Genomic DNA, 14,961 nt, shown 5'->3' on the forward strand with positions numbered 1-14,961 from the left:
GTGGTAATCAATACGAGAACTCCAGATGCGATGTTGAGTATCTTGTTCGCACTTATAAGAGGGACTTCAAGGATGACCCCACGTGGACACCATATGCATTGAAACAGAGGGTGAAGAGAGACCTTAACGTCGATGTTCCTATTGATCGTTGCTATAGAGCGAAGAAGGAGGCATTACATCAAGTTTTTGGTAGGCACTCTAAGCAATATCGCCTCACACGGCGATATGCAATGGCAATACTCAGCACCAACCCTGGTAGTAGTGCTTTTGTACACAGAGATGGAGCATTCTTTCAGAGGATGTATATTTGTCTTGATGCATGCAAGAAGGGGTTCATACATGGGTGTCGGCCCATAATTTGTTTAGATGCTTGTCATCTGAAGGGGGACTATGAGGGGCAATTGTTGTGTGCCATAGGCAAGGATGGCAACGACGATATGTTCCCCATTGCAATTGCTGTGGCCGAGGCAGAGACAAGAGATTCATGGCAGTGGTTTATTGCCATTTTATTTGAGGACTTATGCGGGCCAGATGGCGGACTTGGTTGGACTATAATGTCTGACAGACAGAAGGTATTTGGTGTAAAATACTATTTATGTTCTTATTGTATTATTTTATTCCTTTATGTTATTACATATAATTTAACATAAATTTATGTGTGTAGGGGCTTGGAATTGCGGTTGAGGCTGTGTTGCCACACGCTGAGCATCGCTTTTGTGTTCGGCACCTACATGCGAACCTCAAAGCGAAAGGCTACACAGGGAAAGCTATGAAGGATGAGTTGTGGGGGGTTGCACGTGCCTCCAATGTTTATGCGTTTGACCATCACATGCGGAATATAATGTCAATGGAGAAAGGTGCACACGATTACCTTAGTGGTGTACCTAAAGCATCATGGTCCAGACATGCTTTCAACTGCCAAACCAAAAGTGATATGTTATTAAACAACTTGGCTGAGAGCTTTAACGCGTGGATTAAGGAAGCTAGGATTAAGCCTATACTGACTATGCTTGAAGAAATTCGTCTGCAAATAATGGCACGCTTCCAGCAGAAAAGGAATGGAATCCGGTCGACGCACTACACAATATGCCCAAAGATCCAGAAAAAATTGGAGAGGTCAAAAAGCGATGCAAGGAATTGTATTAGTCGGTGGCAGAATGAGTTGGAGTTTGAGATCGAGCACATATACGAGCCACGGTGTTTAGTCCAGTTAGATCATCGCACATGCACATGTGGAAGATGGCAGGTGAGTGGGATCCCTTGCTCACATGCTTGTGCTGCAATTTACATGCATAAACAAAAACCAGAGGATTATTTGGATGATTATTACAAGATGGACAAGTATATGCAAGGATATGCAGCTCGAGTTTATGGCATGGAAGGTCCGCAGACATGGCCAGCTGATGATCCATGCGATGAAATCCAGCCACCTATCATTAGAAGGGCTCCTGGTCGACCAAAGATTAGTAGGGGAAAAGATGTAAATGAGCCGACTAACCCCTACAAGCTAACCCGTAGTGGATATATCGTTAAATGTGGAAATTGTGGGGGTTTAGGGCATAATTATAAAGGTTGTCATTTACCTTTGAACCTGGACCGGAAGAGGTGGAAACCGAAGAAATATAAGCCGAAAAAAGATGCTGCTCAAGCACAGGTAAAACAATTCCAACATTTGTTAACTTAATTATTATTGTACAAGTAATATAATAATTATTAAATTTTGTAGGTAGATCTTGTTGGATTGTCTCTCTGATTCTGATTGGGTGTTGGAAATTTTGTGTAGATTTTTGTAAGTTTTTGGTTTGGCAATGGAACTGATTTAGTTGTTGTTTTGGCCAAATTTAGTGGAATGTTCTCATGCTGAAATTTATGGACATTGTTTTGATGTTCTGATTTGTGTTTAACAGATTATGGTTTAGTTTTGGGTTGGTTTCCGATTTTTGTTTTTTGGCTAAAATGAAGTTTTAGTTCTTGGTACATACCGATTGGGGAGAGTTGAACACAAATTTGTGGGTTGATTTCCTGGATATTTGTGGTCATTGGCTGAAACTGAAAAAGCTAAAGTAACGGATTTCTGGGGTTATTTCTGGTGGAGTTTTCGATGGAAAATGGGTGTTTTGATTGAATTGTTTGGTGGTTTGAGGATGTTTCCCTTGATTAAGGCATGATATCTCTTATTGTTTTGTGAGTGATGAAGTGTTGTTACTTGATTGGATAAATTATTACAAGTTGGATTGTGAAGATGAAAAATAATTCTTGTTATTGGTTGTTGAAGGATGTATCTTAAGAATGCTTGGTTATATTGGTTTGTTGTGGTACATAGATGAAGCTATGGAAGCTACATGTGGAATAGAAATTACTTGAAATAAAGGGTTGTTTTGGCTATTAGAATTAGAAAATATTTTTGAGTTTTGTAAATAGTGATAATAGTATGATACCCTTTTTGGTGGGCGGATTTTTCATTTCTAGAATATGTTTATACTATGTCAAAGAGCTATTTTCCATACGTTGAGACATATAGGTTGCTGCATCTGTGTAAGGCAGGGCCCTTTGTCCACATTCATAAAAGACTGGACATCATGTTTTGATTGTAAATGCTTGCTGGAAAATAATTACTTGTTAGCTATTTTGAGGAGATGTTAAGAGTAAATTACTGAGGTTTAAACATGCTCATTGGGTTACTAAGGTTGCTGTATTTTGAGTTACTTACATGGGTATATTCTAGACAGCTTTACTGTTGAGTTAAACTTGATGCTTATGTTGTAGGAAATGGATGTTGACTTATTTACTTGATGTCCATCTATAAGCGAGAATCATGATATCTTGACTTTCTATCAAGTTTTACATATGGTGAATAAGCATTTAAGCTTCTTTTTTTTTTTTTGTTTTAACACATTTTTTGGATCCGAACATGAACCACAGGCAGAGGCAGAAGTCCCCGGGTCATCACAGCAAAGTGTACGTACACGTAGGGCTACTCAGGCACAGGTAAAATCCAAGTTTTTTTGTGGTTAAGAAAACTCTTATTTCACGATGATTCCCCCGCCCCCCCCCCCCTCCTTTTTTTTTAACACATTTTTTGGATCCCAACATGAATCACAGGCAGCGGCAGAAGCCCACGAGTCATCACAGCCAAGTGTGCGTACACGTAGGGCTACTCAGGCACAGGTAAAATCCAAGTTTTTTTGTGGTTAAGAAAACTCTTATTTCACGATGATTCCCCGCGCCCCCCCCCCCCCCCCCCCCCCCCCCGCGCCCCTCCCCTTTTTTTTTAACGCATTTTTTGGATCCCAACATGAATCACAGGCAGCGGCAGAAGCCCACGAGTCATCACAGCCAACTGTGCGTACACGTAGGGCTACTCAGTCACAGGTAAAATTCAAGTTTTTAAACTCTTATTTTTTTTTTTTTATTAACAAAACTGTTATTTCCCGATGACTCCATAGCTGCCCACTAATATCTGAATGTTTGAAATTGGTGATTTAATTTAGTAAATTAGTCTGCAGTTTTTTTTTGTACTTAAAAAACTCATATACTTGTGCTTAATTTGTAATATTCACACTGATTTCCGGTTTTTCTTCTTTTTTCTTCTTTTTTTTTTGGTATCTGCAAATAATTATTATTTTTGTTAACGCATCCTTTGGATCCCAACATGAACCACAGGCAGAAGCAACAGCGGAATCATCACATCGTGGTAGTACACGTAGGGCTACACGTGTACTAAGAAGCCGTAGAAGTAGTGCCACGCAATGATCACAAGCTGAAACTTATCAGATCTCTTCATTTTGCCTTTTTCCCGCATACCCATTTTATAATCAAGTGATATGTCGGGTTTTTTTGGTTTTATGTTTGTAATATAAAAACATTTGGGGTATTCATTTTGGGACTTTATGTGCTTGTTAGCTTCAATGTTGTTCATTAAGCATTAAACGTGTACTGTTAGTTATTGAATTACATTTTTAAATTTCGTCATGACAATTACCAATTCCAGATTGTATTAGTGGACGGATAAAATTAATTATGCCTGCAAATTATATTGTAGGGTTCAATATTTCAGACTTAAGAGCAACATACAAATAATCATAAATTGCCGCATACAAATAAAACTAATGCATGGAAATAGTTGTTCCATAAAAGTAATCAGCCGACCTGATAATTACGAACAACCTGATAATTACGAACAAGCAGGATTTTTACGTAATTGTTACATAGAAGCCATAACCATATATCCACGTGGACAACATAGGTAAGTAAACAATATCCTTGACAACAACAAAACAGATAGTCTATTTCACTGATAATAATCTAATTGCCTCATTCCCATGCCTCAATGCCCCATCAACCTTAGACAAATCAACAGTACACAAATCACCAACAAAAAAACCAACAAATATGTTTGGATCTTTAGTTTGCCCCTAAGTAATGACACTTCACATTTCAGGGAATGAACTTGTTTATACAGCGCAGGTAGGACCTCCCTTCCGCGAGCACAAGTTTCTTTGTCATACCATTGGAAAAAAGGACATTGGCCAGCTTTCTGTAATTACACAAAAAAAAATCTGATAATTACGAACAAGCACAAAGTAATAACTATTTCGTAAAACCAAATTATCTAAATTCAAATACCTTTTTACGGTCATACATAGCACACCCATAGAATCGCCTCCCAGGATTTTTTATAGTAGTGGATGTTATAATTGGGCTTGTAAGTCCGCACCTACACTGCACAGGTTCCATATCCTCTTTCACCGATGATGTCATAGATGCCGACGACATTGACTGCTCATTCTACGGTGAAACCCACAATTATTAGAAGTAATCACAATTCCCTAATGGGTTTCACTAATTAAAATTCACAAACCTTTTTCATCTTCCCATCGTAGAATTCGCTTTCATTGTCTCCTATCCCGAAATCTTTCTTCCTCCTGTTCATCTTATAATATGAACCTAACAATATATAACTGACATGTGAGAGAATAATCAAGCTCATAAAAGAAAAATAAAATCAAGCTTGCCAAAAGATTATTCTCACTTCAATTTGTAATCTAAACAATACTGGGAAAAATAATGTACCCTAAACCCTAACCGATAGATAATCACATTGTTTAAAATGTGATTCCCCTACAGAAATAGTACTGCTCAATTTGTAATCTAAACAATACTAGGTTGTTAGTGTAGTAGCTAGAGATGGTATATGAGCATAGAGGGCTCCCTACAAACATGCAAATATGCAGTGTAATCAAGCATGCAATAAGAAGAAATTAGCCATAGCATCCAACCACGTATATCATACTGCTCAATTGTAGAATGATGAAACTTCCCTAAAAAAATTTACAAAGTCATTAAAACCCAACCAACCACAATCTATCATATCCCAACAATAATACCACTTTTTTCTCCATTGAAAAATACTTTTCTTCCAAATGTTAATGCTAATATGATTAACATTTCTTTCAGTAATTGACCTTTCTTCTCATCAACTAAAAAAGGTGGCAACAATATTGGAGGACCTAAAAACAAAGACATGCATAGAAAAGTATGGCAAGTATGGCATGAACTATTAGGTAAAAAAAAAAAAATTCAAAAAATACTGCTCAATTGTAGAATGATGAAACTGGCGTAAACTATGCACAAAGAATTCCTATTTTCATGTCCTCGGCAATCCACCATTTGAGTAGAGAAGCAACAAAATAAAATAAATAATTATACAGATGAAACAATCCCCCTTGACCAACTTGCCAGTGCACACGAAAAAAACCAGTCTCTTTCCAGGACCACAACCAAGGTGGACCACACCCACTGCCAATCAACAATAATATTGGCTCAAAAGTGGAATATTCGACAGATGTTGGACAAAAAATGGTTGGGGATGGGGTTTCGACCAAAAGCTTCCAACACAATAAGAAAATTCAAAACACAACTATTAAAGGCTTCCATTTCAGTCAATCAACAAAACCCACAGAGAAATTTCGGAAAATACCTTCGTCGAAACCGGATTTTTCCGATTCAAAATATTGTGAATCGACGGAAACCTAGCCGGAAAAGTGACGCCGGAATTGATGGTCCAAACGGTGGGTACTGTCGCCGGTGGCCTCTGTCGCCGGTGGGTTCCGTCTCCGGTGGTTCTGTCGCCGGCGGAGTCTGGGTCGGTGGCGTCTGCTGCGTCGGTGGCTCGCCGCTGGTTCTATCGGGTGGGTTTCGTATGGTCCGTATGGAAGGGTTTCAAAAAAGAAGCCATCTAGTTATATAAAACTCACCGTTTTGGATGGTCCAAAACGGTGAGTTTTATATCCTACGTGTCCAATGTGAACACGTAGGATACAAAAATTCCACTTAGGTGGACTTAAGTGAAACGGTTCGTTTCATTCAAATAACGGCAGTTACCAAAATTTAACGGTATGGAGTTTCTAGTAATTTCGAGTGACCCAAGGACTAAATTTTCGAAAAAAAAAACACAGGGAGTTTTTAAAAAAGGCGCGTTTACCTAAGGATTTTATATACAATTTCCCAAAGAAAAATTGTTAAGACCACCAACCATGTTAGTAGTAAAAAAATTGCTTTTTTACTTTGGTGATTCATTGTAATTAGAGCCTGTTTAGAATTACGTTTAAAAATAAAGCCTTTAAGTCAAAAAGAGTTTTTGGGCAAAAGTTTCATTTTTAAGCTTTTGCCAAAAAATGGGTTTTGGCCATTTTTAGGCTTTTTGGACCCTTAAAAGTCCTTTTAATTTTTTTTACCAAACAAATATTTGTTTTCTTCAAACGAACCTTTTAAATGTTAAAAGCACTTTTAGGTCTCAAATACAATTCCAAACAGGCTAGTCTAGTTTGCCTTAACTATTACTTGGTGATTGGTGTGCTTGAAGTTGTTGTTTATAAAGGTGTGTAAATTTTGTAGTTCACATGCATGCAAGAGTCTAGGGCTGGCAATTTTAACACGACCCGCGAACCTGACATGAAAAAATAGGTATTGGATTTGGACTTATCAGGTTCGGGTCGTAATGGGGTCTACCCGATTAAAACCCGAAAATTTCGTGTCTGGTAGGTCGACAAGTTTTTTTTTTTTTTTTTTTTTAGGATAAGGCAGACGTGCCTCTATTCAGTAAACCTAAAGGAACCGCGCCTCTGCTGACTGCCAGTCTGCCATATATAATGAGAAAGACTTATTAAACATAATTCTAAATACAAGTTATGTTTTTTTTAAAAAAAAAAATTCACTTCTATTCAGCCGAGAACCAAGCCATAGTGGAAGTAGAGGTGAAAGTGAAATTGAAATTTTTCTATCAGTCTCTCAAATTGGTCTCTCTTTTCTTTTCTTTTTACTCCTGAGTTTTTGAAGATGAAGAAGGGTCATATGTATATATTATTTGGCTTTGACTTGAGTTCTCTGCTAAATGTTCTGGAAGCATATAAACCTTTGACTGTGTAAGTCACCGGATTGCTCATCGTAGTGAAAGATTTTGCCATCATATATACCACCATTCTATATAATAGATATATATATTATTTAAAAATTTATAGACTTTTAGTTACATATATTATTATTATTTTTCTTCTTATCCTTTATTAAAGCCTTTAATATCTTGGAACTCATTTTTTTGCATTGACTGTATTGATGTATTAGTATTATTATGACAATTTTGAATTTTTTTTTTTTTTTTTTTTAAAAAATTTTATAGTTTAGGGTAATTGGGTCGTGTCGGGTTACCCGACTATTTTCGTGTCAGACCCGATTATCCATTTAGCTAAACGGATCGTATCTGTGTATAGGCTAATCATGTAATGGGTACTCGCGAGTCATAATCGGGTTGTGTCAGATACCCATTTTGCCACCCCTACGAAGAGTTTTTCTTTTCCTTTAAATAATGATTATTGTTCAGTATTTCATGCCGAGAGATGACTTTAATACAAATTTCTGTTTCACACATACATCCCTTATTCCATGGTAAGGCTAAAAAATGCAATTCATGTGTGTTAACATAGTTTTCATAAATTTCTGTTAAGTATTAATTAAAATGAATAAGTTCATTGTTTTCTATGGTTTTACCTCTTAGGGTTACTAGCTACTGATTTAACATCCTGTCACCGCTAAATTTCAATTTTTTGTTTGTAGATTTATATAAATAATATGGTATTTATAGATATACTAAATAAGATTATTACAAAATATATATTATTTTATTTTAATTTAATTTATTTAGGGTCAATAATGTTTACATAAAAGTAGACGCTATTATCAGCATCTACTAGTAGGTGTTGACGCTAATAATATGTCAATAGCATCAACTTTTCGGTTGACATTGATGTTTTATAATTTTTTAATTAGGGTTAATAGTGTTGGTATAATAGTCGACACTATTGATCTATTACCAGCGACGACTATTGGACAATAGAGTCAACTTATTTGTTGACTCTGATAATGTTTAATGTTTAATTTTTATTTTTATTTAGGTCAATAGCGTCGTACATGTGACGACCCACTTAATTAAGCATGACAATTTTTTTAAAACATATCATGAATGAAGTGAACTGTCATAATGGCACGGTGATATTGCAGTATGCCATGAACCTATGCTTTAACCTGATTGGCATAATATACATGTCTCACCATAATACATGCATCATAACTATGATTCATCAAAGTCCATATCATTGCAGCGGAAACTAATCAACATTACACATCATATAACACCATCAAAGATGACTTGTACATATAGGTGAATAAAGTTTACATACAAAAGTATGACTATACAAAAGTGCCACATATGACACAAGCCATATACAAAATATCATTAGTTTAAGCATATACATGAATGTACTACAAAAAAATGAACTAGTCCAACCAAAAGACATCAGGCGCTTCTTGGCCTCAGTCATCGTAGTAGCCCAAATATATGGCTACTGGATCCTTATTAACTGCCTCAGAACCTACATCAACAACGTCATCTACGTGTTCATGGAACAAGCCATGACCACGTAGTAGATGTATGAGTCCACAGTCTCAGTAAGTATAGAAACTACTAACTTTTCCATTGAGCCAATCTCCCACTACTATGTAAGTTTACAATAACAGCTACATAAGTATAGCTGATGAAGTAAACACCGTAATCTTAGGAGTCATTTGAAAACATACTAATTAGCTATTGATGTATAAGTAGGCTCCAATCGTCCGTTATATATTAGACATATCCATAGGCCTGCATTCACTATTTTGGGTGAACACAAGCTCATAAGCGTATCTAAGCAATAAAACATATAGTGAAAGTCATCATGTGCAATCTTGCTCTAACATTATACATATGCTCTATTACATCTCCCGCTACTTATGCATATTGATACATCTAGTATAAAAATCATCATATAAATTATCATAAAACATCATATACAACGCATTTGTAACAATATCCCTATGCTCGGTTACATCTCTTGCCACAAATCCATACTGTTACATCTAGCGAAATCTCTCTCAAAAGAAAACATCATCATCATAAAACATCGTGCCATGCATGCTCATGTACCATCATCTTGTAACATAAACATACTGTCATATACCATGTGAGGCTAGCCCTACGGTAATGAGACTAATACTCATCATCACTGGGGACCGTCACCTCCTTTCTATACAATCATACAATATACTTTGTGAGGCTAGCCCTGCAGTAGTGAGACTACTACTCAACACTAACAGGAGCCGCGTAACACCCTAGAACTGGCCTTGACTGTTTTGGTAGGGTTATTCGCAATTTCTCCAATTTAGTTAACTAATAACTAGCTGAATGGATCACCCATCTAATAGACTTAGAGTAAATATAAGCGGGAGGTGAAAATGAAAGATCTGAAATATGTAAAAAGTCATAAGATATACATGTTTCTTCTTTAATAGTTAACGGAAACTATTTTTGGTTTCACCAAAAAACCTTCTTCAATTTCATTAAAATGGTTTCCCTTTTTTCAAACTGTAAACCACTTTTCTAGTATGAGCTTCTCATTCTCAAATCACTGGATCAGTGCGATCCCGCTAGAACCCCATTTTACCACCACAAAACTCCCATTGAGCCTCTATTGAAACCCATTCGGGCCACTACTAGGATCCCACTGGGCCTCAACCGAGACTCTTTCGGGAGATTGCCATGACTTGGTAGGGAAACCGCCATGACCTCGCCTGGAGGTTGTCGGGAATTCACATAAGCACTGCGAGGACATTGTTGGGGGACTTCATCGGGACCCAGTTGGAACACTACTGAGAACCAGTATGGACAACACCGAGAATTCGTTGGGCCCTTCTGAGGACACCGCAGGGACTCGGTAGGGACACTGCCAAGAAACTGCCAAAACTCGGCCCGCATGTCATCGGGAATTCACCTAGCCATTGCTAGGACCCGGTTAGGACATCGCAGAAACTTCACCGGGACCTGGCAGTGTGACCTAGTTAGAACACTGCCAGGACCCGGTCTGGGACTTCACTAGGACCTGGTTGAGACATCGCCGAGACCTAGTAGGGACACTGCTAGGACTCAGTCAGAACAATACCAAGATCTGATTGGGACTCACTGAGGCTCGATCAGGCCACCACCAAGATCCAGTTGAGACATCCTCGGGCCCCCCTCGGGACATGTGCTTGTGTGTTTATGGAGGGCCCTCATAAGTTCTTAATGGTATCTCAGCACAACACCGCTGGGACTCAATTTTTTGGTACTTTTTTTAATAGTTATTTTTTGTGAATAAAAATTAATTTTTACAGGTTAATATGATTGAATGAAAAAATAGGTAAAAAAAATATTTGTTATTTCTGTACATGCCAAAATCTAAAAAATGTTTTTAGAAAAATTAGTTTTTAAGAAAATGTTTTTCGTTGAAAAATGTTTTTGACGAAAGGTCAAAACATATGGATCCTTAATTATTTAATTAATTAACATTCTAACATCTATGATATTCTTTTACACAATTTTTATTTTTTTATTTTTTTTAATAGTTTTGGTTTGTACTCTCTACACTTGGTGTCCGAGACTGATGATGGCTTGAGGAGTATCCAAGGGTGCAACTGCTTCTTCCATTGTCAATGCGTAGACCCATGGCTCGCATTAAAGGCCACATGTCGTCTGTGTTGAAAAAAACCGACATCATTCATAAATGGTGGGGTGAAATAATTAATCCACCCATATTTAGAGAGGATTAATTAGATTAATCTGCTACTACTGGTGTTCAATGATTTTTTTCTCCTTTTATTTTTTTCCTTTAGGAAAATGAAGGATATAATTGTTAAATCACAAGTAATCTTAAAAGCTTAAAATAATAAAAAGAAAATATATTAAAATTATTTAATTAATACTTTAATACTCTCATCATGCGTGATTTTATTCTTTCATGAAAGACGAGATTCAAAGCGATGTGAATTGTTGCTTAATTTATTGTCACAATACAACTTTGTTGATTGTGAATGCGAGATACAGACACAGACATTTTCTCTGCAAGCTACATTGGCTCCTCTGTAGCTCAACTCACTACTTAGGCTCAACTCCTAAAATATTTAACTGAAATGGGAGATAAAGTATGGAGTTAGGGTTCAAATTCAAAACATCAACTCTGATAGCATGTTAAAAAAACTTAAATAGATAGAAAATGATGAATTTATTCATTTAGTTAAATACTCTTAACAAAAAATTATGTTAACAATACACATGAATGGGTTTTTGAACATCCTAAATGGAAATAAGGGATGTGTGATAATAACAAAATTATGACATGAAAGTCATCTTTAGCCTTTAGGCATGAAAGGCTCAACAACAATCCTAATTTTATTGAAAACAAAACATGCATGCATGCTTACTAGAACAAGCACACACCTATATAAACCACTTATCAATCTCTTGACAACATCAAACACATTATCAATTAATCAACTTAGTTTCAAATTTGAGGCCAATAACCATGATTCACCTAGCCAAGATCGTCTTAGCTGCCATTGTTCTCTTAATGGTTTCTGGTTTAGCCATGGCTACACCCTCATGCAAGAACATAATGAATGAACTGAATCCTTGTGTTCCTTACTTAAGTAAAATAGAGGGCCAACCATCGAGTTCTTGCTGCAATGGTCTCAAGTACCTTGCCCCATACTTTCACTCTAATGAAGATCGACAGGTAATATGTCAATGCCTTAGGCGAGGAGCAAAATTTCCTGTTGATAATTCGGTTGTTGATTCTCTCCCTAAGAAGTGTAAAGTGTCCATAACACTACCACACTACTCTCAAGGCCAAGTTGATTGTTCCAAGTAAGCAGAAAATATCAGCTAGTTTTGTTATTTGAAAAGAAAATAATTACTTATTTTGATTAATTTCTTTTATGCAGATTCTAATGAGAAGAGAAAGAGTTGAGGCCTTGAATAACTCTAGCTCGTCTCCAACAAAATGACCTTTCTATTTATGTTCTTATAATAAGATAAGCAATTCTAGATGAAACAAGCTGTGTATTAATAAAGTAGTGAGTTGTTTAATAATATTGACTAATATAACTCATGACCTAAAGTACATGCATAACAAAAAGAAATTTTCATGCTCAGAAGGAAAGAATGGAACCTTAGTCACGAGGTTCATTAACATGTTACACGCTCTAATATTAAGTATTCTATAAACCATATATATATATATATATTCCATTTCGAGTTTGCTTTTAACATAATGTTTAAAGGTAAAGAAATGCGATGCTCTAATCCTTGCAAACCTTGATACACTAGCTCGTCTCACTTTTCTTAAAAGTCTAATTTGATAAGAAATGATTGATTTAATCATTTAAATTAATATTTTATCACTTCTCTTATGCGTGGGACCAAACAACACAAATACTATTTTAATTGATATTGGAGACAAACTATGAAGTCAATGTTCAAACTTATAAGGATCTTTGATACCATATTAATTCATCATTCATCATTCACTCATTTGTCTGAAAACTTTAAGTTTTTGTCACAAGTAGTGATTTAACAACAACTGTTGGGCTAGCTTCTATGTGACAGCTTTGTGCTTATTCCCATCTTTCCTCAAATTGTGTCCCCCATGCAGATGAGAAAGAGAGAGAGAAATCATACCACAAAATGAAGATCAATAAGACCCAACTCAAGGAAATTTATACTAATATGGCATGCAGATTTTCATTACAGAAGTTGAACTCAAGCTCTTATATTTACCTATCCATGTTGAAATTAGATAAAAGAAGTTGATTGAATGAAACATCATTTCCATGACCGTACACAATACATTACGCCTACTTCATCACTCCACGATTTGCAATATCAAAATTTATCAGGTAAGTGTAGAATTCTAAAACAATGATATATAATTCTTTTACGGGATTCTTTTCAAAAGGAAAATAGACCGCATAAATATCTTTAAATAATTTGTTGGCCACTGGTTTCGAAAAGGAGAGAGATAGGAACAAATAAATCTAAAGAAATATTTTATTATGTTATAAAATAAGAAAAGGGAAAGTCCACATACCCCTTAAACTACCACCTAATTCATAATATCTCCTCCAAACTTTTAATTGCGACAATATCTTCCCCAAAACTATCAAAAATTGTCAATACCCCATAATGACAATCGAAACAATGAAAGTGTTTCACAGTTGGCTTATTTCCCTTCCACAATTCATACGGGGTTTTATCCATGCCCTGTTGATGATACACCCTATTAATAGTGTAGCAAGCTATGTTGATTGCTTCACCTCATAAGTGGGTAGCAAGAATTTTCCCATGCAGTATAGCTTGAGCCATGTCTTGAAACCATATTCTTCCTCTCAACTACACCATTATGTTGAGGAGTAATGGGAGAAGAGAATTCTTGTCTAATTCTCACATCTTTCCAATCGTCTTCAAAAGCAGCATTTTCAAATTCTCTCCCATCGTCACTACAAATCTGCTTAATCAAACATCTTTTCTCATTTTGAATCTTATTAAACAACACATTGGCTTGATCACAAGCTTCTGATTTATTTTTGAGAAGCATCACCTAAGTAAACCTCAAGAAATCATCAACGACCACCATTGTATACTACTTCCATCCCACACTTTCCGTTCTAGTAGGACCCATGAGATCCATATGCAAAAGGTCAAGGGAACGAAAGGTATTAATGGACTTGATTTTCCTATGCTGAGTCTTAATCTGCTTTCCCCACTAGCAAAGACCACACACAATTTTTTCAGCTTTTCCCAAATTTAAGAGATCCAGCATAAGTTCTTCTTTAGAGGCTCTAAAAAGGTCTTTGAAGTTCAGATGCCCAGTCTTTGGTGCCACAACTCAGGACCATCAAGCTTGACCTTATTATAGTTCATAGGAGAACTTAGTTCAATTCCATAGCAGTTGTCTAACATTCTTAGCCCACCCAAAATCCAATCAGCATTTTCTTCAAACACATTATACTACTTTAAGAATTGAACAATACAATCATCATCACAAATCTGACTGATACTAAGGAGATTTGCCTTGAGATCTTTGACTTATAATACTTCTCAAAGTTTTGAAAGGCCTTTGATTTCAACAGATCATTTCCCTCTTATTTGTGATTGATTACCATCTCCAAAAGTAACTTTGCTACCTCTATACTCATTAAAATGTTTAAACACAGACTTATCCCTCGACATGTGTCTTGAACAAGCACTATTGAGTTACCAATGGCAGAATCAAGACATCTTAAGGAGGTGTGTGTAACAGAGCAAAAATGATTAGGCATATCATGTGAAAACTTTTTATTGTGAGAGTAGCAAACGTGAGTCTTATTGTCACAACAAGAGATAGCAAGAGGATTCTCAGAAGAATTACAAGTGAGTTTATCAAGTCTCAAATTAACAAGTCTAATATGATCAATTATGATGCTCAACTGAGAATCAACATTAGCTTTCTTACACTTGTTAACATTTTTATTAGACTTAAGAAAGGAGCCAACATGGTAAGGACAATTAGGCCGAACATG

General features: G+C 36.2%; 2 protein-coding genes and 1 long non-coding RNA gene across 3 annotated transcripts; 2 read left to right on the forward strand and 1 right to left on the reverse strand.

The window, feature by feature from the left end:
* Nucleotides 1-422: 422 nt before the first annotated feature.
* Nucleotides 423-1,919, forward strand: LOC148583062 (uncharacterized). The gene is made up of 4 exons (XM_088511525.1): nt 423-572; nt 665-1,654; nt 1,784-1,789; nt 1,908-1,919. Exons 1-4 carry the CDS (start codon nt 438-440, stop codon nt 1,917-1,919), a joined length of 1,143 nt encoding a protein of 380 aa, XP_088367651.1. The 5' UTR covers nt 423-437.
* A 2,574-nt stretch (nt 1,920-4,493) lies between these two features.
* On the reverse strand, nt 4,494-6,415 carry LOC132168176 (uncharacterized). The gene is made up of 4 exons (XR_015909514.1): nt 5,981-6,415; nt 4,862-4,947; nt 4,627-4,788; nt 4,494-4,537 (listed from the first exon to the last, which is right to left on the reverse strand). It is a non-coding gene; the product is annotated as an uncharacterized LOC132168176 (long non-coding RNA).
* Nucleotides 6,416-11,927: 5,512 nt separating this feature from the next.
* LOC148583063 (non-specific lipid-transfer protein A-like) lies at nt 11,928-12,272 on the forward strand. The gene has a single exon (XM_088511526.1). It carries the CDS (start codon nt 11,928-11,930, stop codon nt 12,270-12,272), a length of 345 nt encoding a protein of 114 aa, XP_088367652.1.
* The last annotated feature ends 2,689 nt before the right edge of the window (nt 12,273-14,961 follow it).

Source organism: Corylus avellana, chromosome 11 (genome assembly GCF_965113065.1).
Source record: "Corylus avellana chromosome 11, dhCorAvel1.hap1.2, whole genome shotgun sequence".
NCBI classification, from domain to species: Eukaryota; Viridiplantae; Streptophyta; class Magnoliopsida; order Fagales; family Betulaceae; genus Corylus; species Corylus avellana.

What these genes read in the sequence shown, in the direction of transcription:
- LOC148583062 (XM_088511525.1), top strand. Translation starts at nt 438, where the DNA reads ATGTTCCCCATTGCAATTGCTGTGGCCGAGGCAGAGACAAGAGATTCA. An exon ending in TAATGTCTGACAGACAGAAG is followed by an intron (nt 573 to 664) that starts GTATTTGGTGTA and finishes TTATGTGTGTAG; the next exon opens with GGGCTTGGAATTGCGGTTGA.
- LOC148583063 (XM_088511526.1), top strand. Translation starts at nt 11,928, where the DNA reads ATGATTCACCTAGCCAAGATCGTCTTAGCTGCCATTGTTCTCTTAATG.